The sequence below is a fragment of the Epargyreus clarus genome, unplaced genomic scaffold (genome assembly GCF_041222505.1).
Source record: "Epargyreus clarus isolate Ecla_fem2 unplaced genomic scaffold, WU_Ecla_fem_2.2 ptg000033l, whole genome shotgun sequence".
Taxonomy (NCBI): Eukaryota; Metazoa; Arthropoda; class Insecta; order Lepidoptera; family Hesperiidae; genus Epargyreus; species Epargyreus clarus.
In genome coordinates, this window is record NW_027332238.1 from 3,332,496 (window position 1) to 3,358,244 (window position 25,749).

Genomic DNA, 25,749 nt, shown 5'->3' on the forward strand with positions numbered 1-25,749 from the left:
AGGTCACAACGCCGTTAAAGAAGTTTTAACCACAAAAGTTAGAGCACCTATTATATCTATATTATACGTATGGATTGGATCAAATATGTTCTGTAAAGAAAAAATGTCGACTACAGCGCCACCTATAGAGTCCAAAAGTATCTTTCAAGGTTGGTTATACACACTGAGTTTTTAGTTATACATTGAATACATATTGAGGGTAGTACCCTCTGTGGTTCGTTCAGCGGCACCACCGCCACACCTATTTCTGTTATAACAGCAGTGTGCAACGCTGCTGTGATGGTTTGAAGGGTGTGGTAAGGGAGACAGACTTTTCCGAGGCGTTCCAGCTTAGTCCTTAGGGGTAGTGCATCTGTGGCCGACTATAGCTAGGAATCTTATCCGGGGCTGATTACAGATGTCCATACGGCAGTAGCTTACCATCAGGTGGACTGCATGCTCGTCTGCTACTCCTATAAAAAAATAAGGTACACCACCGCCACACCTACATATGTCTATCGTGAAGCAGTTCAGCGTGTCGGTGTGCGGGTGTGACTGACTTACATATGAGGAGCGGCTTAGTGCGCGCGTGGTGACGTGTGATCGGCTTCAGGTAGAACCTACTCTATATGGAGTTGTACAAATGACTATACAGTGACTTATCAGATGGACTGCATGCTCGTTTACTACTTTTCTTGTATCGTCCGCGCCAAACTGCTAGTCCGCTCTGAAGTTGCGAGCAGGTGTAGTCATACATTACTATGGCGACGCGATTCATTTCTATATTCAGAGCGGACTAGCAGTTTTACGTGGACTATTCAAAAAAGTAGATTTTTTTCAGATTGACTCGATTATTTGCGAAATAGGTGCTTAATTTATATAAATGTTATTAATATTTACAAATGAATGAATTTTGAACACTATAAATGGTCAGTAGCCATCAGGCAAGCACAGTTACATGTATATAGATAAAACTAGTGTAGTGAAGTAGAGTCCGCGCCGAACTTCTAGTCCGCTCTAAATATAGAAACGAGTCGCGTCGCAACAGCAAATTGTAGATATTAGCGGGACCCCGACACCCCCCGCTGCCCGCTCTCGTCCGCGGGTACATAGCTGCGTTAGTGTGCGTTACGTTGCTACGGAGTATATGCTTGTAGTTGTATACGACCGCATTGGCTCTCTGACTACACCTGCGCGCAACAACTTCAGAGCGGACTAGAAGTTTGGCGCGGACTGTAATATTAAAACCGGATCCGGTTAACGGGGCATCCGATTTTTATATCCGGATATCCGGATGACGTTAAACACCTGATATTACCGGACATTACCGGATCCGGATATCCGGATGGCGATAATTTAATTACCGGATTACAAGATTGTAGTGACGTAAGTCGCTATACTGATTAGGCACGAAGATTTAGGTTAGATTCCCGAGACAGAAATGTATATAAAAGGTAGGTTATGGGTGTTTTAATAGCACCCACGATAACGTAAGTAAATTTAATTTAATTTGAGTTGAGAAACTCTCAAAACAAAATAACTTATAACTATAAGCAGTGATAGCCTAGTGGTTAAGAAACTCGGCCTCTCGATCGAGGGGGCCGGGGTTCAAATCCTAGACACGCATCTCTGATTTTTCAAAGTTATGTGCGTATTATAAATTTAATTATCACTTGCTTAAACGGTGAAGGAAAACTTCGTGAGATAACCTTCATACCTGAGAGATTAAAAAATAAGTTTTCAAAGGTATGTGAAGTCTACCAATACGCACTTGTCCAGCGCGGTGTACTGTGGCCTAATCGTCATTCTGAGTGAAAACCCGTGCCCAGCAGTGGCACAGTAATGGGTTGATGATGATGATGGGTTGAGAGTAAAAATAAATATAGTTCCGTAGTAAAATTCATAATTAAAACGATAAAATCGTAATCGGAAACTTAATAAAGTTATCATATCAGTTATTTAAAATTCATTAACAAATGTCCGACATTACATCTAAGTATATACTTTATACAGGATATCATCCGATATACCGGTCCGATATATCGTATCAATTCGATATGACTTCATAATAAGTATATGCATATATGTTAGCTTTTACCAGCGACTTTGAACGCGTAAATCATAAAAATATGAATCATAAATAAATATAATATAATACAAAATTTAAACCCCTATTTTATATTTTTAGGGGTCTATTTACCAAAAACTCTGCAAAGTTATTTTAATATTACTAACAAGACAACATCACCCCTATTACCCCCTTAAGGATCAATTTTTTGAAACGGTGAAAAGTTATTCTAATATTTCTGACCAGAAAGCCAAATACTAAGTTTCATAGAGCTTGCTTCAAAACCGGAAGATTTTCATACAAACTTTTAACCCCTACATAATCCCCTTAGGAGTGGAATATCGAAAAATATCGGACCGATATCGGATAACACAGACAGGACAAGTCCTTTTATAAGTAAAAATTTAACGTATCCGATATTTTATCGGATCGTATATCAGACCGAAACCGGATAGCACATCAGTTCACCAACATCAGATCGTATCCCGGACCGATATCGGACAGCTCAGACCGATCAGACAGAATAAGTATACATTTAACGTATCCGATATTTTTATCGGATGGTATATCCGACCGTAACCGGACAGCACATCAGTTCACCAACATCAGATCATATCGCGAACAGATATCGGACAACACGGACCGATCAGACAGAATAAGTGTAAATTTAACGTATCCGATATTTTTTTAGAACCGGATAGCACAGTTCACCATCAGATCGTATCGGACAACACAATACCGGACCGGACGAACATATTCGACGAATCACATTTACACCGGTCGTGGCGACATAACAACATTTACAGCTACAACACACCGGGCGTCAAAAACGCTGCGTTTGAACCGCTCGCCAACCGCCTATTGCTTCAAGCGCTTGTAGTCCGCGAGGTGGCTGTTTAGATGCTGCGCGAGTTGGTCCGCGCGGACGAATGATGCCTGTAACATAAATATGTAATAATTAAATTAGCCTTATAGGTAAAGAAACGTCATTAAGTTAATGTCAAATATTTGTCATAGAATAACCAACTAAATAATAATATCAGTGATAAACTAAAGTGTATGTCAAATGTTTTTGTTTTCTTTTTCTTTCCAAGTCAAATATGTGAAATTTAAAAATAACTAAATAATAAGCCAGTAATAAGGTAAAGTGTCATTAATTCATGTATTTTTTCCTTCTTTTCCTAAGGTCATTTTTGTCTTTCTTACTTTTCAACCCTATATTTTTTGTTTACATAGTAGCTGCTGTATGTTTGAATATGTGAGTGTAAAAGTGACTGTATAGGTAAGCATGAATGAGGATGAGTGAGTACGAGGGTGATTTTATGGACGAAGATGGGTGAGTGTGTGAGGGCGTATAAGTGAAGATCAGAGTGACTATGAAGATGACAGTGAGTATGACAGTCACGATGAATATGAGGGTGCGGGTGGATGAGCTAAAGGGTGAATGTTAGGAAGAGTACTGTTGTGAATAGATTGCCAGGGCGAGCATGACTATGATGGTGTGCCAGGGTGAGTATGACTATGATGGTGTGCGAGGGCGAACATGACTATGAGGGTGTGCCAGGGTGAGCATGAATATGATAGTGTAAGAAGGTGAGTATGACTATGAGGGTGTGCCAGGGTGAACATGACAATGATTGTGTAAGAGGGTGAGCATGACTATGAGGGTGTGCGAGGGCCAGCATGACTATGAGGGTGTGCCAGGATGAGCATCACTATGATGGTGTAAGAGGGCGAGCACGACTATGAGGGTGTGTCAGGGTGAACATGACAATGATTGTGTAAGAGGGTGAGCATGACTATGAGGGTGTGCCAGGGTGAACATGACAATGATTGTGTAAGAGGGTGAGCATGACTATGAGGGTGTGCGAGGGCGAGCATGACTATGAGGGTGTGCCAGGATGAGCATCACTATGATGGTGTAAGAGGGCGAGCACGACTATGAGGGTGTGTCAGGGTGAACATGACAATGATTGTGTAAGAGGGTGAGCATGACTATGAGGGTGTGCCAGGGTGAACATGACAATGATTGTGTAAGAGGGTGAGCATGACTATGAGGGTGTGCGAGGGCGAGCATGACTATGAGGGTGTGCCAGGATGAGCATCACTATGATGGTGTAAGAGGGCGAGCACGACTATGAGGGTGTGTCAGGGTGAACATGACAATGATTGTGTAAGAGGGTGAGCATGACTATGAGGGTGTGCCAGGGTGAACATGACAATGATTGTGTAAGAGGGTGAGCATGACTATGAGGGTGTGCGAGGGCGAGCATGACTATGAGGGTGTGCCAGGGTGAGCATCACTATGATGGTGTAAGAGGGCGAGCATGACTATGACTATGAATGTGACTTAAAGTCAGTGAGACGATGACGATGTGGATGAGTAAAACTGAGTGTAGGCGTGGGAGTGACGGCATATACATATATGTGTACGCACCTTGCACACGACGCAGCGGTACAGCTGCCGCGCGTGGTTGTGCATGTGGCGGGTGAGCGAGTGCGCGTGCCCGAAGCGCTTGCCGCACTGCGAGCACGCGTGCGGCAGTCTCGCCGCCGGCGGCGTGGCGGAGTGAGCGCACGCCCGGTGACGCCGGAGTTGCTCGTAGCGGGCGAATGTAGCGCCGCACTCGGAGCAACGACCTGGGGGAGAAAGAGGGGGACCGTGAGATATAGTCAAGTCGGTAGAGAAGAGTGGACGAGGGAGGCGCCGTTAGCAATGGACATGATGACAAATTTTGAACTCCCCTTCTATAATGTAGGTACATGTCTACTGATTCCAAAAATCGTATTATTTCGGCAATAAATTCAGTATCAACGGAAACTGAATTTATTATTAGCATTTTACAAACAAATTTTGAATTAAGCGCGAAAACACTCACGGGTGTCATGGCGTCCGCGAGTGACGTCACGCTTCGATATCCCATAGAAAAGTTCAAGCAATACGGTGGCACGCCAAAAAAATGACGTCATTTCGCCCCGATTAGCGTTTTAGACAAGATGGCCGACTGCAGTATTTTATACTTTAATTTTATTGAAAATATAATGAATCCTAAAGTTTTTATTAAAACTGGGCTATTTTTGAGAATGCTTTCAACATATTGTTTTTAAGTAAATCATTTATTCTTCGATTTTTCAATATTGTCATCATGCCTATTGTTATAATGACAATTATAACAATAACGAATCCCCGGCTGAGATACCACCGCCACACTTACGTGTAAAATGAGGCATTTATTCTTTTCGGAGTTGGAAAGATGTGGATCCTTAGCTGCTTTAGGGGTGAAGTGGTCTGTCCCGGGCCCTCGACTTTAGGGGGCCTCCAAACACAGTTGCTAAAAAAGGTTGTCGGACCAAACTATCTATGAAATGTGTATCAGTCATCGAAAAGGTCACCGAATCACAGGCAAACTGAGGCCTCCATTCAAGTTTCCGCCCCGGACCCTATCCACTTCTGTACGCCACTGGTGTGGATTCCGGCTGTGTTAATTAGCATCCTAATCCTCAGATATAGCATTTAATGTAAATTTTGTATATACATGTTAATTTTTAGTTCGTATTTAATATTGCTTTTAACTAGACCACGACATTAATGACAATGATGATAGAGTAACAACTGACCAGCTCGCTCGTCAGCCGTGTGGTTGCCGTCGTGTGCGGCCAATTCCGCCTCATCCTCGAAGCACTTGCGACACACCTCGCATCGCACGGTCATAGCGCCGCGGTGCGCTTCAGCCCTGTAAAGAACAATAAATTATTGAAAATTTAGAAAATAAAACATAATATTCAGTATTTTCAAAAGTTTTCTAACAATTAGTGTAATTAACCGACTTCAAAAAGGAGGTGGTTATCAATTCGGCCGGTATCTTTTTTTTTTATTTTTTTTTATTTTATGTATGTACACGAATTACTCCGCCGTTAGTGGTCCGATTTTAATAATTATTTTTTTATTGTTTAGGGACGAGCTGGAAATTGGTCCCATTTAAATATGGTTAGAATCCATCGATGGGTTCTGGAGAAAATGAGGGGAACTCCTCCACCCATGTAAATATAACAGCCATAACTTCGCCGTTTATGATGAATAATTGAGTTGTGTTTGAAGATATTTGGTGTAGGTTCGAATAGAATTGCAAAGTCAGTTCATCATTGACTATTTAGTTAGGTTAGGTTGGATCATATAAGATAATATAAAACTAAGCGAGCAGGGCGCGGGAGCGGCCTGCGAGCGGGCGGTTCCAATCAATGTAAATTCAGACCTTACCTTCATTCATGATCACGTTTTTGCAATTTTATATTGTATTAATATAAATGTTAGTATGTCATCACTAAAAAGGGTGAAAAAATTTTTTTAACAAAAAATACAACCGACTTCTATGTCACTACAAAGAAAAAAATAATTGAAATAAATGTTGGTTTATTACATATTTCTGAAGTCAAAGTAAGGGAGACATAAGTATTTCGAATAAGTAACCAAGGCATTCCAGCTTAGTGCTTAGGAGTTGCAACGCAGTGGCCGACCACAAGTAGGACTCTAATCTGAGATTTATTACAGATGTCCAAGGGCAGTAGTGCCTTACCATCAAGTGGACTGCGCGCTCGTTTGCTAATTCAATATTAAAATTAGAAAATAATATGGGTGGCCACTCACTTGTGCTCCCAGAGCTTCTCGCGGCGGTTGAACGTCGCGTTGCAACAGTCGCACTCGTAGCGGTCGGTCGAGCGGTGCACACTACAACAACAACAAATGGGTGGCCACTCACTTGTGCTCCCACAGCTTCTCGCGGCGGTTGAACGTCGCGTTGCAACAGTCGCACTCGTAGCGGTCGGTCGAGCGGTGCACACTACAACAACAACAAATGGGTGGCCACTCACTTGTGCTCCCACAGCTTCTCGCGGCGGTTGAACGTCGCGTTGCAACAGTCGCACTCGTAGCGGTCCGTCGATCGGGTCCGGGAGCGGCTGTTGCCGCCGCCCTTGTTCTGGTGGATGCGACGGTGGATTCTGTTGGACAAGGAGAATTGTCCTGTTATTATCCGTTACTAGAAATCAATCATACAACATATCATTCATTGGATAGTAAAAGAAACAAACACGAAATTTAAAAGAAAAAAATGTTTAATAAACATCTTATGCACGCACACGCACACACACATATTCATACATAAGTACATACGCTCGAAGACATTACCCTCGTTTAAATTTACTCAATATTTTTGGCCTCTTGTACAAAAAACACATACACGCTCTAAAATCATTACCCTCCGCAACTCCGCAAAAGTGCACTTGAAATTACCCTCACCATCATAGATTTTTTGGCACTTCTAGGGTAATATTACCCTCCTTTAAAATATCAGCCTCATTTTAAAACATTACCCTCCTCAAAACATTCTCTTCTTCACGACACTCTCCTCACGACATTACCCTCCTTGATAAAATAAAAAACACCCTCCTCCCGACATCACCTTCATTGATAAAATAAAAAAAACATCGACCTCACGACATTACCCTCCTTGATGAAATAAAAAACATTACCCTCCGCACTCACTTGAGATTAACCTTCGTGGAGTTCCACTTCCTGCAGATGTGACACTGGAATATACACACATATCTAAACACACATACAGACATACATACAAAATGATCAAATAACATTACCCTCTGCAAGGTGCATTCACTTGAAATTACAATTATCGTTATATCATTTTTGCACGTCTAGGGTAGAAAACATACATTACCCTCCTAAAAATATTACCCCTCCTCACTACATTACCCTCCTTGGTAAAACATTACCCTCCATTAAACATTACCCTCCGCAAAAATCACCACTCACTTGAGATTAACCTTCGTGGAGTACCACTTCCTGCAGATGTGACACTGGAATATCTTGTCCGGCGACTCGTTGTCGGACTCGCTGATGTCGTCCTGTAGCGACGGCGCCGGCATGTCGGACCGGTCCCGTTCTGGATCGGAATCGGAACCGGATCCGCTCACCGATATCGTGCCGGATTGGTTCGTGCCCGCGTACGACCAGGCGCCGAAGGAGCTGTGAAAAAAGAAAAAAATAATGTGAGCCGTCACGGGACGCCTGGCAGATGTGAAACATCGACATTATTTTGTAAAAGTAATATGCAGAAAAGAACATATTGTGATAGGAACTAAATATGTCATAATGATAAAATAAAATATTACGATTTTTTCCAGATAACGATGACTATTTATTGAATTCGATTGCGCATGGCGACGCGTCGCCACACCGTACACACTACTGCATATAGACTGTATATATACCATCGTATAGCGTGGCGACGCGTCGCCACGGCATGCGTCGCCACACCAGAAATCGGTTTTACGTGCGGCTATAGATGTTTAACATCAATAATTTTGGTGAATAAAATGAATTTAAGAAACAGCTAGTCTTATGTTGGAAAGACTTTAGGATTAATATGAATTGGGTTAAAAAACGTGCGTGTAACGTAACACACGTCATAAGTAATACTACTTTGGCGTTATTTAAAAAAAAATCGTTTAAATGTGTTCACTGTGACTTATTGTCATGTGGCATGTGATCGTTAAACCTCAATACCACTACCCCGCCGACCATTGCTTGCTTCCGTATACCCCCTACTTCCCTCACCTGTCATTTCCCGGGAGTAATGGGGCTATTGTTCTACCCCACCTTCCCCTGCTTGCTACGTTGACTCCCACTATCTCCCAGATCCCCCAGTTTACTGCTCGCTATGCAGCACCCTCGCTACCCCACAGAAACCCCCCGTCACCCACAAACTCGTCGTTCCCCACCGTCCATCACTCGCTACACCCCACACTCATACCCTCACACTATCCCCCAAACCCCTATCCCCACTCAACCCCCACTATCTCCCAAACTCCCCAAATCCCATCCAGTACCCCCACTACCCCCCAGAACCCCCCGTCACCCCCAAACAACACTCAATCGTCCTTCCCCACCACCCACTGCTTGCTACAATGTACCCCTCACTATCCCCCAGACCCCCCACATCCCGCAACTCACTTATCATTCCCGGCGGGTCGCGGCGCGTCATCCCCATCCGCGGCATCATCCGCACTATCAGTGTCGCTGTCCGTACTGTTAGAACTGCTACTGCTGCCGGAGGACGAAGACGAACTGCTGCCGGAGGACGTGCTGCCTGTTGGGGACATAACTTGCTGTTTTTATGAGGTCACCATGTTTATTTATATAAGATTTATATAAGATGTGTCCCGCGGTTTCACCAGCGTTAAAAAGAAATAACGCGGGTGAGACCGCGGGGCACAGCTAGTCCTAAAATTTAAGTAGCCAAGTTACTCCGTATTACATCAGCTACCTGCCAATAATACAAAAGTCCCGTCAAAATCGGTTCAGCCATTTTAGAGATTAGCCAGAACAAACAGACAGACAGACAGACAGAAATTTTAAGAAATGTTATTTTGGTGTATGTACCGTAATAGTATGTATATTCATATGCATGTAGTAAAAAGCGGTTATTTCAATATGAAAAACCGACACTCCAATTTTATTTATATGTATAGATAGGAGTGGCAGAGAAGCATACCTGCGAAAACTTAAAAAAAAAACGTGTTCAAAGGTATGTGAAGTCTACCAACATGGCCAGTGCGGTGGACTATGGCTTAATACTACTCTTATTGAGAGGAGACCCGTGCCCAGCAATGGAACAGTGATGGAATTATGATGAGATAAGCATGCTGTCCACCTGATGGTAAGCTACTGTCATATGGATATCTGTAATCAACCCCAGATAGGATTACATAATCTTACCTGCGGTCGGCCACAGATGCGCTGCTACTCGTGAGGACTAAGCTGGAATGCGCCGGATAAGTATGTCTCTTACCACACTTCAAACCAGAACACAGCAGCGCTTCACTGCTGATATAACAGAAATAGGTGTGGCGGTGGTGCCGCCGGAGTCGAACCACAAAGGGTTCTACCACCTTAACCTTATAGTATAAAAGTTACAAACGAGATGTAGTCCATCTGTCGGTAAATGGCTACAGTTGCCCATGGAAATCTATAACTAATCCCAGATAAGATTTGATGTATGTCGCATGTATGTGTATGTATAACACATAGTGTAATCCTTACCTGAACTGCTGCTCCCCGAATCTGAATCAGAATCTTCCAATTTCTCAACTCGTGTGTCCAATTCTTTCACTGATGCACCTGAAAAAAATATTATTTTATGTATATTCTGTAAAATACCTATAAGTTGATGAAACTTAGGAAAATATGGATGCTAATTGAGGCTGCTAGAACGAGAGTGGCCTAACTGCATTTCAATGATTATTGACCTATTTGTATTTTCGTACTTTAAAAATGTTGTATAGTCCGCGTAAAACTGCTAGTCCGCTCTGAATATAGAAATGATTCGCGTCGCCATAGCAAATTGTATGACTACACCTCCTCGCAACAACTTCAGAGCGGACTATACACTTTTATTTTTCTCCATAGTGTAAATCGATTTTGGTAGTTAGGATACTGTGGTTCTAACAGGTTCAATCTATCAAGTGTGATGATGATGATAGCAATAGTGATGATGATGATAGTCACAATGATAACAATAATAATGATGATTTATTTATTAAATTATTTATAAAGTTTGCGAGCAGCGCAATAATAACAAAGAAAATAATTTAACTATTAAATGAAGTGGTTGAACGTCTGCCTCTCGGTCGAAGGGTCCGAGGTTCGAATCCCAGGCACGCATCTCTGATTTTTCAAAGTAAAGTGTGTATATGAAATTAATTATGATATTAGCGGTGAAGGAATATATCGTGAAGAAACTTGAGGGATCTTTTAAGAAAAGTTCTGATGTATGTGAAGTCTACAAATCCACACTCGGCTAGCGCGGAGGACTATGGTCTAAACCTTCTCATTCTAAGAGAACCCATTCCTACAATTTGACGCCGACGGCAAAAATAATAATGATAATAATGGTGACGATAAATAATAATAAAGATGATAATAATAGTGGAGATAATGATGACAATATTAAATATAATAATCATGATGATAACCTTACCATCAGAACTTCTGACCGAGAGAACTTCATCATCATCCTGTTTCAACCTCTGCACCTGATCCATCGGTGGTTTCTTGAAATTTGCCGCCAAAAGGTGAGCCTCGTACAGATCATCCTGAAAGAAAAATTCTATGTTAAGTAAATAAATGTTAAATATTGACGAAATATGATCAGCGTATCGAAGAGGTCACTATACCGATCTGACGCGCAGTGTTCCGGGTTTGATCCCTGGCCAGACAGATAGATATAGTGATACCTATGTGTTGAATTTAGATTTCTGTTCTGGGTCTTGGTGTTTTTGTATTCGTCTTTATGTGTGTTATTGGCATCCTAGTGTGGGGGCTATGAGAGTACACAGCGTATTTTTAAAGCGTTTTTTATCTATACAAGATGAATTTAACAAGTGAGCCCTTATGGTCAAATCAGAAACCATAAGGAATAGCGAAAATGCTGAAAAGAGTTACTGCATCATTAGGTTTTTTTAGTCTATTTCCCTAGCCGGGAATCGAACCAATTCATTTTGAAAAAAAAAAACTCTAGTCATACTCAGGACTGAAATTTTTTAGTCAACCCATTTGCAATTTTCTTTTTTTTTGAAATATTTATTCTTCAACCTATTTGTATTTTTTTGACATATTTAATTTCATATAAAAGAAAAACGTTTCATCCATTAACCAGCTCCGTGAAGTTCCTTTACTGGTATCCTCTTCGAAATCTACAAACCCCATGCAAAACGCTGCCAAGCGGTGACAGAAAAACCTTTTGCTATTCTACCCGTACGAAGGGCTACGCGGGCTAGTAAAATACAAATAGTTAATCAGCTGGATAACATACATTACCTTGTCAATATTAGCGTATTTCTCATGAATATGCCTGATTGCGCGCAGATTTTCGTCTAGGCTGAGAGAATCTGACGCCTGGCCTGGCGATCCTGTCATAAAAATGGTAACAATACATAAAAAGTGATAGAACGCTTTGTGATTCAACTCCGGCGGCACCACCGCCACACCTATTTCTGTTATAACAGCAGTGTTAAGCGCTGCTGTGTTCTGGTTTGATGTGTGGTAAGAGACATACTTTTCCCAGACGTTCCAGCTGAATCCTCAGGGTTTGCGGAGCATCTGTGGCTGACCAAGGACGGAAGGAAGGGAGGTCGGAATATCTAATCCTATCTGGGGTTGATTACAGATGTCCATTGGGGCAGTTGCTACTTACCATCAGGTGGACTGCATGCTCGTCTGCTAATCCTATGTTATAAAAAGAAATACATACAAAACTGTGTGGTCTACTGGAAAGACCGATGTTTTTTGAAAAATAGGCTGATTTTTTTCAAAATCATACAACAAAAAAGACATATATACGGTCAAATTGAGAAACCTCCTTCTTTTTTTGTAGTCGGGTAAAAAGCCCATCGAATTTGTATTGGTCTACTGAAAAGACCGTGGTCTTTCGAGTAGACCGCATTATATCTAATAGTCTTTCTACATTATATACAATCGTCTTATTATTTACCTTCCACTATATTATTTACTTTAAAATTCATACAAAACAGTTTTGTTTTCAAATTTCTTATTAAAAACTATTTACTATATTTTTTAGAAAGACCAAGTTCTTTGCAATAGACCATTTAAATAATACACTATATGGATTGAATAATAAACAATAACAGTTTTAAATGTTAACAATGCAACCTAAGTATTTAAAAAGGGGCAAAGATCCGACTACATTTCACAGAAACTCAAACATATTTCTTCAGATAATAATAAAATTAATTATAGAGTTCATAATTGAAAAACTCACCCAAATCCGGTTCATCGTCGCTATCCAGCGATATCGGTTCCTGATTTAGTGGCATTAGGTTAGTACCGACGCGGATTTCTGCAAATAAACAAAATACACACTTGTAGACAGAGGTGGTTATATCTTTCCAGGATGGTATAGTCCGCGCCATACTGCTAGTCCGTTCTGGAGTTGTTACGAGCAGGTGTAGTCATACAATTTGCTATGGCGAAGCGATTCATTTCTATATTCAGATGGGACTGTCAGCTTTACGCGGACTACCTGATAACAGCAGTGTTAGGAGCTGCTGTGTTCCGGTTTGAAGGGTGTGGTAAGGGAGACAGACTTTTCCGAGGCGTTCCAGCTTAGTCCTCAGGGGTAGCGGCGCATCTGTGGCCGACCTCAGGTAGGAATATCTTATCTTATCTAGGGTTGATTACAGATGTCCATGGGCGGCAGTAGCCACTTACCATCAGGTGGACTGCATGCTCGTCTGCTACTCTTACATTATAAAAAAAAAATAGTTTTTGGGCAGACATGCTACTTTTAGAATCGGCGACTGATAACTCTCTGCTTTTTCGATGAATCTTCTGCTCTCTGCTTTCGTTCATTTAATACGCCCAAAGACGCCCTAATGTAAGGTTTACTTTAATATTAAGTTAGTAATAATAAAGCTTTACTCAAGATAAAAACTCTTAACTGCTAAATTTTAGTTCGGATCCGGTCCACGGGGACGCTGAGAGAGCGAAAACGTAAACGGAGACCATTTTCGAGTAAACGTAAAAACTCATACTGTGTTCGTTTGTCCACCGCACCGTCACCGAGCCGATACCGAGAACGAGATTATTTCGGGCCGATTTTAATATGTGACGGCGATGGTTTGTCCACCGCGACCGATATCATCGGTTTAGTTTGTTCCAGCTGTCACGCGTGTGACGGCAGTGTATGGACAAGTTCAAACAAAATCAAATCAATTGAATTTTTTTTTTATTCAAATTGGTTCTTTACAGAGCACTTTTAGAATGTCAATACAACTACCACCACTTCACAAGGTGTTTCTTTATGGAGAAGAAGCGTGTTTTATATTGCCGGCACATCGGCCCGTCAAAATCTCGGTGCCGATCTAGCGGTCACGCCGATCTACTCGAAATATCGGCGGCCGGGATGACGGTGCTCAGGTGACGGACGCGCGGTGGACAAGCGGCTATAGTAAATGTATGTACGCTACTACGGCGCCGTCATAAAATAAAATAATAATAAACGGTTTCTACACTCACAGCCCCACACTAGGATTTCCTGTGTCGTGGGTGCCATGGAAACACACAGACAAATACACAAACACCCAGACCCAGAAACAGAAATCTAAATTCATCATTTACATATCCGTCTGGCCGGAGATCGAACCTTTGCGCGTCAGACCGGTATGGTGACCGCTCCGTCACGCGGGTCATTAAATATCGGTAGGTATCGGCTCGGTGACGGTGGCGGTGGACAAACACAAAGAGTACAGGACTGCACGCTCGTTAGCTACTTGTAACACAAAAAGAGTAACTCACTGGGTTGCTGCTTGCTGCCCGCTGCCATCTGATCAGTCTTCCGTGGCCTCCCCCTCTTACCCTTCACGCGATCCGGTGTGTTCTGGGGAAAGAGGGATTAAAGTTACTCTTCAGTCTTCACATTACACCCATTGATACTCACCACAAATATATGACATATTGTTCATCATTGTGTTATGTTACTAAGCATACCATTTATTGGTTGGACAGAGTCTGTGTTTAAAGTGCTACAAATCAGAAAAAGTACTACAAAAAGAGAAACAACTGTCATTTATCTGATCAAGTGACAAAATATCAATAACAATATTTTTGAAAAAAATTAAATGTGGTAAAACTATTTGTGGTTCCACTCCAGAGATAGTATACACCTATTTCTGCCTAATAAGTAAAGTTTTTAACGATGCTGTGTTCTGGTATAAGGGGTGTGGTAAGAGACATCTGATACTTATTCCGGTCATTTTAACTTAGTCCTCAAGGGTAGTAACGCACCTGTGGCTGCACTTAGATAGCAATCTAATCTCATCTGAGGTTCATTACAGATCCATACGGCAATGGCCACCTACCATCAAGTGGACAGCATGCTCGTTAGCTTCTACGTTCTTTTGCATTTGCAAAAACATATTTCATACTGCTTAAACATATTGGCTCAAAATTAGTTTTAATGGTAAATTTCGACATTCACTCAATTCCTACGACTTACAGGATCATTCTTCTTAGCGCTAGGCGTCCTCTTCGTGTATTTGCGTTTCACACGCGGCGTAGTGTCACCCGTCGAGGAGGACGCCGCCGAATCTGTTTAGAGAATGATACTTCTACATTGGTACCACGAAAAAGTTGCTTCACAAATTTGATGATAGTTATATTGCTTCTGTGTTACTCGATCACTATTATCTATTGGATATTGATACTTTTTGTAAACCAAATATATAATGCTGTCGGAAAACTCTGTTTGAATTAAAATGTGTGTCAAGTTTGATTCTTGTTCTAGCTCTCATACAGAACGGTCGCGACGTACTAAATATACTCTGCTATTTCCTAGTTTTCTTTCATAATCTAGGCAAGCATGCCACACCTTAGGCCTTCGCATCGCGTACCATGCGGCTGTCTGCTAATAAGAACCTTTTTTGGCTTCGTCGCAAACCTTTTTAATACGCTTTTTTTTGTAATTTTTTCTGTTTGAAAATAGAAATGTTCCGTGGCGTTCCTTTTTACCCGACTGCAAAGCACAATATTTTTGGAGCTTATGTATGTCTTATTCTTTGTCATCCCCTACAGCCCGAAGGGCTTGGAGTATATAAACATAATAAAAATCGTTGGATTCGTCTAAATTGTGGGAGTGACATAGACATTTTTTTTTTAAATAAATGTGTAGGTTCTGTATAAAATATTGATCCTGAGGTAGTTCCTGACCATGTAACTAATGTGTCCAGATCAATCTAACGCGAAGACCGATTCAATATGGGTAACATCCTATCTCAGATAGGTTCGTGCTTGTATATGATTGTCGATATGTCATAGAAAAGATTGATAGACCTTGAAGAAAATCAACCTATTACAATTAATGATGCAAGATCCATCTATCTTCAAGAAAATCTAAAAAATAGGACCTAATTTATTTATAGCGAAACTAAATGAAAATTTTGAAAATTCTTAATCTTACATGAATATAAACATACGAAAAAATCTTAAAGTTATATTTTTATCTATCTACGAGAATACAACATTTATTTCGCATGCCACAAAAACGATTCAATACATTTATAAAAAGACATAAAAATTTAATTTCCAGGTATAAAAATAATTATCTAAAAAAAAATACCGATTTCTTGTAATCCCATGCATTCTATTTTTATAACTACAATTTTTACGACTACCTACACCGAAAAAATATTTTTTTAATCTAAGTTATCTACGCAAATTGGTCATGGCACTAATTTAGGATATTATAAAATAAAAATATTACATGCAGACAAGAAAATTACCATGCTTATACCAAAAAAATACAAAAAGTAAAAAAAAACTAAATTTTGAATTTTATTTAAATGAATTTATTTAAATAAGTTATTTTTGTTCTATCTACTTTATTTAACGTTATTGATGTATTAAAAAATAAAATAGTATGTTTTGTCTAAATTCTAGTAATTTTTAAGGATAAATAAAAAAATCTAGATCGAAAGCACATCCAAAAATAAAATGACTCAAATACCATCACCAATTTGAGCATTCTAAACTTAGTAAAAAAAAAATTTGAAAATCCGAAAAATTTCGAAAAAATCTACACCCATGCAACCTAGCTACGATTTACCTTTTCGTTTGATAAATTTCGAATTTCTCCGTATAATAATTTTTTTGTCCCCCATTTTTCTCACAACACCCCCTTTTTGGGGCAACGGTCTTTGTGGCAACTTTTGCGCGCGTTGTTGCAACTTTTGTGGCACTTTTTGTTGTGACTTTTGTTGTAATTTCTGTTGCATTTTTTGGGGCATCTTTTGTTGTACTTTTTGGGGCACTTTTCTCAAAGGTTGCCCCGTGGGGTTGCCTTTGGCGGGAACTTTTTTGACTACCCTCAGCGTTGTGTTGTTTGATATCACATTATTCTGTTTCACGATTATACCTAGCCGTGGAAAATGGTAAAGATGATTGAAAAACACGTAGGTATTATAGAATATTAAATTTAATTTACAAAAAAAACTGAGAAACTTACATAAAACCACTTTATAGTTATACTAAATTATACCTAAATAATAAAAATGTTTTGTAACTGAATCCTTATCCTGTCCAAAATCCTAAGTCTTCAAAATCTATGCTCCAGTGCTTATTATAACATTTATTATGATATGGTGACCAATTATATTGTAGTGTATTATAATATAATTAACTCCCAAATCATTATGAAAATGTTTTGTTTCTTTATTGATATGGCAACTTACTACCCTCTTACAAAAATTAAGAAAAGATGGAACTGTTCAAATTAAATTAAATTCATTCAAATTAAAAAAAAACAAATAACATTTTTAAATAGAATTTGAAGTATCGTCTTTTCATTTCCCTGTGTCGTTTAAAATAATAAGTGAGTATGATGAGTAAAAGTAACCTAACCTAGGAAGTCTAACCTAATACCACGTTCCCTGAGATGTCACACAGGCTTGTGTTCTTCATCATTTAAAAATGGATTGAGAAGGAATATCAGATTTGCTTTTACCCCTGTATGTATATTGATATGTAACATCTCAAGCGAAATTACATATACTTATTAGGAAGATGACGTTTGACGCTTAAACATATAGGGTGGCACAAAACTAATCACCCTATTTTGTTTTTGTATAAATTTTGTACTGAATAAAAAAAGTGAAAACAGTATTCGGACAATCGCAGCTCTTAAGGAGAATATTCGACTGGAATGCGAAGTGATATCGGCGGAAATCTTAAGTAAAGTCGTGGAAAATCGGGCGCAAATTTGGAAATGTGGAAGACACTTGGCAGATATGATCTTTTCTAATTGGCAAAAAAAAAGTTACAAGTCCTGGTAATGATTTCTATTACTCAAAATCACTTTTATTCAGTACAAAAGTTATTCAAAAACATAATAGGGTGATTAATTTTGCGCCACCCTGTAAAATGTTTAATTTAAAGTGAAATTGAAATTTGAAAATAACTAAAAAAATCTCTTAATTTTATCACAGGTAACACATTTGATCCTTCTCATTCTGAGAGATCCGCGCCTAGCAGTGGGACAGTAATGGGTTGATGTTGATGATGTTGATGATGATGATGATGATGATGAACACATTTGATGAACTAAATAGTAAATAAAACAAACGCGTATTAACTTTGACGTTAAACTAACGATAGAGGCAGTTATTGCTAATTAGACTAAACTAAAAACCAATATCATATTAAAATTTAGCTGCATTGATATTGCAATAATAATTTACAGTGTGTAAAAAGGCATATTTACATCAAGCATATATTAGCTCAATTACATATATTATCATAATTTAAATATTAAAAGAGAGGACATTTATATTGTTATTGTTTCTATTCGTAACAATTTTTAATAAACAACAATTTAATTTTACTGTAAAAAATGAAAATAATTTGATTTATATGTGTTACTCAACTTTATTTTTATTTATTTATAAAATTAAGATCTAAATTACTCTCACATCGCGGTTAAAAAAGTTTAAGTATAATCAATAATTATCATGATGATTAAAACCATATTGATACTAATGATAACAATGATGATTATAATGATGACGAATATGATAATGATGATAGGTGAGTAATAAAACTTACCACCAGTCGCGCGTCTTCTGTATTCCCTTTTCGCTTTCTTTTCTAAAGCTTCTGAAACAAATAATGATGTTAACAACATAAAATGCACCTTTTTATCCGACTCTGGAGGGTAATGTTTTGGTGCAATTTTTCTATTTTTTTTTTGTTTTGTAAGAGTTTATAGAAGACACTCTATGCGGGTATACATATTTTACGCACTCTTTTTATGAAATATGACAAAGAAGAATGACTTATTACGTGCGTTTATAAGTATGCACTTGTTTTTTTAACATGACTGGAGTAGCAAACGAGCATGCAGTCCACCTGATGGTAAGTCACCACCGTTTGGTCATCTGTACCAACTCCATATAGAGCATGTTCTACCTGAAGCCGATCACCTGCCACGTAAGCATTAGGCCGGTCGGCTCATATGTAAGTCAGCCGACATCCATACCTATGTTTTAAGAAACTGCTGTTTTTTTTTTGTTTTTATATACCACTGTTTTTTATAACTTTCAGCTGTATAGACCTCACAATATTTTCCTTCACTATTAAATCAGGTGATAATTAAAAAATCAGAGCGGTCCCTTTTTGTATTTTATATTATGTGGTTATGATTGATAGTAGAACAGGAAAACACGAACCAATTTCCCTAGCTCTTTTCCTCGCCAGATATTCTGGACTAGTTTTGTCCACGCGTGGGCGCCCACGCTTGCGTTTCTCGCCCGTGTCTGGTCTGTTGTTCATTACCGCGGCTGTCGACAATTGTTTTTTTTTTTATTAATTAATATTTCATTTTGTTAAGTTTTAGTAGGGTTGGGTTAGGTTAGGTTAGTTTAAGTTAGGTTAGTGATTTAGTATTTTGAGTTTGATAGAGATAAGTTGAATATTCTCGTGAATACCGCGACTAAGGCCGAACACCCATTGACTACTATTGCATGAACGATAATTTCTAAAGCTGCACTCGTATTTCTTAAGCTTCTGAACAGTCGCTTTAGCCACTGCCGCCCGGGCACCCAATTCGTTGCTTAAACCACCGACGAACGGTACATGTTTGAGTTAATTCTAAAAGTCTGTTAGCAGTCGATTACTTCTGCGTTTGTACATAAGCATAAGCTTTTTTTTTATAATATAGGAGCATCAGACGAGCAACCAATCCGCCTGATGGTAAGTGGTTACTGCCTCCCACTGACATCTGTAATCAACCCCATAGGATTAGATACCTGAGGTCGGCCACAGATGCGCTGCTACCCCTGAGCACTAAGCTGGAACGCCTCGGAATAGTCTGTCTCCCTTACCACACCCTTCAAAACGGGACACAGCAGCGCCTAACACTGCTGTTATTAGGTAGAAATAGGTGTGGTGTGTACATGTTTGAGTTAATTCGAAAAGTCTGTTAGGAGTCGATTACTTCTGCGTTTGTTCGTACGCATAAGCTTTTTTTTATAATATAGGAGCATCAGACGAGCAAGCAATCCGCCTGATGGTAATTAGTTACTGCCTCGTATTTGATATCTGTTATGAACCCCAGATAGGATTAGATTCCCACCTGAGGTGGGCCACAGATGCGCCACTACCCTGAGGACTGAGCTGGGACGTATTAGAAACGTATGTCTCCCTTGCCACACCCTTCAAACCAAAACACAGAAGCATTTGACACTGCTGTTATGAGGCTGAAATAGGTGTGGCGATGGTGCCGCCTGAGTCGAACCACGAAGGGTTCTACCACCTTCAATATACTAAATAGTTGCCGAGCAACTTTCTGACAGTTGCCTTCACCGCTCCTTAGTCCTTAAACTACCAGTTGCTTAAGCGATAGTAGCCAATGGGTAGCCTAAGTATTAAAATCTTCTTATCCATTCCCTGTATTATTATTTTAGCGTCTTTTAGCAATAAATCTAGCAAGTGGTTAGTAAATGAGTTATTCGTCGAATAGCGATTAATATCTTTAAGCGAGGCGAACAAATCCTTTTTGAAAAATCGTTACCCAATGAATTTTGAAGGATTACGCATAGTGATATAGATGGATTATAGTCATAATAATGATGATGATAGTAATGATAATGATGATAACTATGATGAAGACGCATAACAATGACGCTTACTAGGTTTACAAGCGTGACCAGAGTGATAATGATTATAATGATAATGATGATGATAACTATTATGAAAACAATAATAATAATTGCAAGCTTTATTGACGAGACCAGAGACTTGGCCGCATACTTGCTACAAGCACACCATACAATAATGATTCGTGAATCCATATTACATGTACAAGGGGTGGATTTTTCACAACGAACCAATGTAAAAAGCCACCAATACGACAAATCCACACCCTGTAGTTGTAGCATATAATGAAATATTACAAGTCGAATACATAAATATTTACTACGACAATATATACAGACATTTAAATATTTCTACTTACATAAAAACGTGTGAAATATAATTAAGAAAGAAAGAAACATATAACATTCGTTATCTACTATTTTGTGCATATAATGACATAATACAAATATTTAGCATAAATATTTACTACGCAAAGAAAACACTACAATAATCTAAAAATGCTACTTACAAATAGATGTATGAAATATAAGTTGTGAAGAAAGAAAGAAACATCGAAAACATTAATTATCTACTATTATGTGTCACGTTGACATAACATAAGTTATTGCCATAAATAATTACTAAGAAAATAAAACACCACAAACATCTAAATATTGCTACTTACATACATACATATATATGAAATATTAGTAATAAAGAAAGAAAGAAATTGTATTCTCTACAAATGGTAAACAGCTTGTAAAAGGTGATAAAAATTTGAAATAAAAGTCATCAGTTTTTTAAACTAAAACATTTTAGTATACCCACCTGTAAATTTTGAAAGCAATAGCCACACCAATATATTTTAGACAAAAATCATATATATATATATATATATCTATTTTCAAAAGCATTTTTTCACACCACCACCACAAAAAACATACTCTAGCAAACTTTTAAACACTCATATTTTCCAAAGCAATCCCATGCCGCGTTCCTGCTTGACAAATCGTCACAAATTCAAACATGTGGACATAACATTTGTCTTGGTTTATGTAGGAAGTCCACCTGATGGGAAGCCACTGGCTATGGATATGTAATCAACCCCAGATAAGATTACAATTCTAACCGATCGGCCACAGATATACGCCGCTACCCGAGGTCTAAACTAAAACGCCTCAGAAAAGACCTGATGGTAAGTGGCTACCGCCGTATAGACATTTGTAAGCAACCCCAGGTAAGATGATCTCCCTTCCGAAACACTAAACCAGACCATATAGCGTTTAGCACTGCTGTTATTAGCCTTATACTTGAAGCGCACACCTGTACCAACACCATAACACCACACACATAGACCTAACCATTGGTAGGTCACTGTGTGTGGTTCTAGAGAAGTCTCTAGCCTCTTTCCCCCTTAACGTGTGACGACATTTCTGAATGACCTATTAAGCTCATACTTGAAGAACCACACCCTGTATACATATGATCCCATACTAGGCATATACTTGAAGCACACCCTGTAGCACACCATAGCACCAAAACATAGACCTACCCATTTCTCTAGCCTGTTTCCCCCATAACGCGTGACGTCATTTCTGAATGACCCCCTATTAAGCTTATACTTGAAGAACCACACCCTGTATACTTATGACCCTTATTAGGTTTATATAATACGTGAAGCACACCCTGTACCAACACCATAGCACCACACGCATAGACCTACCCATTTCTCTAGCCTGTTTCCTTGCCGCCAGATTGGCTAGGTACTCAGGGCTGGTTTTGTCGATCCGAGGCCGCCCCCTCTTCCGCTTGACAGGAGGGGGGGTGACGGCAGTCTCCGCCGCTGTGGATGGGATTTTTGAAAAAAAACAGCAAAAAATAACAAAAAAAAATTAAATTAAGCAAATAAATTTACATATGTATCGGGGTATAACTAATAAAACAATAAGGGGCTCTATGGTAATTAAATAAAATATTATATTTAAATTTCATCAACATAAAACAAAAATGAATGATGTCAAAAATTGAAAGTGACATAAATTTAAGAAAAATGGTTTTAAATGTAATCATAATTATTATACAAAACAAACAAAAAAAAAGTAATTGATTTAAAAATAATTTTGAAAAAAGTATCAAAAATATAATCAATAAAATAAAACAAAAATACGTTAGTAAATTAAAAAAAAGATATCAATATTATTATCGAACAAAAAATATAAGAAGTTGATTTAAAAAATAATGTTGATACATGGTCTTAATAATAATCAAAATTATTATAGGACAAAAAAATATAAGAAGTTGATTAAAAAAATAATTTTGAAACATGGTCTAATAATAATCAAATATTATAGGACAAAAATGTAAGTACATAGTTATTTAAAAAAATAAATTTAATATTCTATACCATATTTCTAAAATGACAAAAACCATGCATATCAAAAAATCTACGCAGAAGCCAAAAAATAAAAAAATATATTCTACAAATATGTGGATCATAAAAATCATGCCTCCATCAATTCTATCTAACATTCATTTTATAGTAACCTTACCATTCCACACTCAAAATTATTATATAAACTAAAATAATATGGATATAGTCCGCGCCAAACTTCTAGTCCGCTCTGAAGTTGTTGCGCGGCAGGATTAATTAGCATATACTTCGTAACGTAAGGCACACTAACGCAGCTGTCTTCGTCCAGCTGATATCTACAATTTGCTATTGCGACGCGACTCGTTTCTATATTCGGAGCGGACTAGCAGTTTGGCGCTGACGATACCAGGCGTGAATATGTTGATAAGTCGACCTACATATACAAATATGTTTATATACCAATATTTATGTATTTTTAAGTGAAAACTTCTTTAGCGGCGTTTTGAACTGTTTATGATGGATAAAAAATGTTAAACTCGCGTCAGGGCACGTGGCCTGATCGAAAATTCGTAAGACGGCAAAGCAAACTGCAAAAGTCATGATGTCATCCGGTGTCAGCATAGAAAACTTATGTCAATGGGTGTCAGTTTCATTTTTTATTATTATATTTTATTATTCAGGTCAGGTTTCGCAAGTTTTCGCTATTGCCGGCACTCCTGGAGTGCAACCCGTTGATTAAATTTTTTTTATTATAATAAACATTAGGATTGTTTCATTTATAATGTGAATAAATAGGTAAATTAACGGTTCTTTATTACCGCACACACACAACTTGTAATTTTTAAAATAACTCTCTCACTAAAGAGTACAAATAGCTGCAATGAAAAGTGTGCATTTTCGACTTGTTAACTTATCCACGCCTGGTGTAGACCGCGCCAAACTGCTAGTCCGCTCTGAAGTTGTTGCGAGCAGGTGTAGTCATACAATTTGTTATGGCGACGCGATTCATTTCTATATTCAGAGCGGACTAGAAGTTTAATGCGGACTATACGGATATAATATTTATTATATATGATTTTTTTTATTATGAGCAAAGATCGCCTATTCGTTGAAACTCTTAATCGGTTAGAGGTTCGATTCCCATACACGCAACCCTAATTTTTCATAATTATGTGCGGATTACAAATTAATTATCACTTGCTTCAACGGTGAAGGAAAACATGAGGAAACCTACATTCCTGAAAGTTCCTAAAAAATATCTCAAAGGTGTGTGAAGTCTACCAATACGCACTTGTCCAACGCGGTGGACTATGGCCTGATCCTTCTCATTCTGAGAGAAGACCCGTGCCCAGCAGTGGGACAGTAATGGGTTGATGACGTCGATGTTGTTTTATTGTAGGTGGCGCCATCTCTTGTCGGACATTGTAAAATCATAACTATACCGTACCTTGGTACAAAAGCTATGGTACCCAGTATAGCAAAAATCGTTTGTTTCCTATCGAAGTGACGTCATATCGGTATCTAAAATGGCGACTAGCGTTTTAGATTTAACAGACTAAAAGTAATTATTTTTTAAATTGAATTCATAAATTAGTAAAGATATATCACCGCCTTGTAATCGAAGGAAGCCACAAATGGCTGACACATACGTAAAATGGCCGACGGTGCATCCATTACGTCTGTACGGTCATGGTGTAGTTTACGCGAATCAATGCCTACATGTGCAGTTAAGTGGTGCAAAAACAACACGAAATTCAAGAAAAAGTGCGGTGAAATATCGTTTCATTCATAAATGATCTAAAACTACATTTTTTTAAATATTTTTCAACCACGAAAATAGATGACAGTGACAATTTCAATTGTCAAAACTGGTTACATTTTCTTGTTAGGAGTGAGTAATCTTTACTAATCTATGATCGAATTATAAAATTCATACTGATTTCCCATATAAGATTAGACCTGAGGTCGGCCTCAGATGCGCCGCTACCTCTGAGGACTAAGCTGGAACTCCTCGGATAAGTATGTCTCTTACCACACTTCAAACCAGAACACAGCAGCGCTTAACACTGCTGTTATAACAGAAATAGGTGTAACCATTACTGTCCCACTGCGCACAGATCTCTTCTCAGACTGTTTAGGTTAGGTTAGGTTAGGTTACCCAAGTGCGAATAGATAGATTCAATTATTCAGATACTCAGATATGAGACACTCACCGACATTCATTTCTGGTTTATTTCTGGACGCGTACAGTTCGACCGCAGGCGGTATGAAGTGTGATACAGGCGATCTGTAGTCCACGCTGAGGGGTAGAGGTGGTACTGTAAAAAAATATACAAATTATATAAAAATATATATATAAACATTGACGATTAAAAAATATACATTACTGACCCAGCAAACGTTGTGTTGCCATATAAATAAAAAAATGTTAAGGGTGAACAACCCTTACCACTTAGTATCACTTACATTTTAGGGTATGAAAAATATATAGTAGCCGATTCTCAGACCTACTTAATATGCATATAAAATTTGGTGAATATCGGTAAAGCTGTTTCGGAGGAGTACAGTAACTAACATTGTGACACGAGAATTCTATATATAAGATTATATACA

General features: G+C 38.6%; 1 protein-coding gene across 1 annotated transcript in view; it reads right to left on the reverse strand.

Annotated features, from left to right (window-relative positions):
* Nucleotides 1-1,310: 1,310 nt before the first annotated feature.
* LOC140755683 (uncharacterized) overlaps nt 1,311-25,749 on the reverse strand; it is a 28,349-nt gene continuing 3,910 nt past the window's right edge. Inside the window, exons 3-19 of the mRNA XM_073090998.1 lie at nt 25,350-25,454; nt 22,489-22,608; nt 19,358-19,468; nt 18,735-18,785; nt 16,741-17,049; nt 15,136-15,227; nt 14,436-14,517; nt 12,901-12,978; nt 11,940-12,031; nt 11,101-11,215; nt 10,164-10,241; nt 9,075-9,210; nt 7,875-8,087; nt 6,917-7,045; nt 5,666-5,781; nt 4,485-4,687; nt 1,311-2,983 (exon numbers count right to left, since the gene is read on the reverse strand). Coding sequence (XP_072947099.1) covers nt 2,906-2,983; nt 4,485-4,687; nt 5,666-5,781; nt 6,917-7,045; nt 7,875-8,087; nt 9,075-9,210; nt 10,164-10,241; nt 11,101-11,215; nt 11,940-12,031; nt 12,901-12,978; nt 14,436-14,517; nt 15,136-15,227; nt 16,741-17,049; nt 18,735-18,785; nt 19,358-19,468; nt 22,489-22,608; nt 25,350-25,454 — 2,108 coding nt within the window. The 3' untranslated portion in view covers nt 1,311-2,905. The remainder of the gene's footprint in view (nt 2,984-4,484; nt 4,688-5,665; nt 5,782-6,916; nt 7,046-7,874; nt 8,088-9,074; nt 9,211-10,163; nt 10,242-11,100; nt 11,216-11,939; nt 12,032-12,900; nt 12,979-14,435; nt 14,518-15,135; nt 15,228-16,740; nt 17,050-18,734; nt 18,786-19,357; nt 19,469-22,488; nt 22,609-25,349; nt 25,455-25,749) is intronic.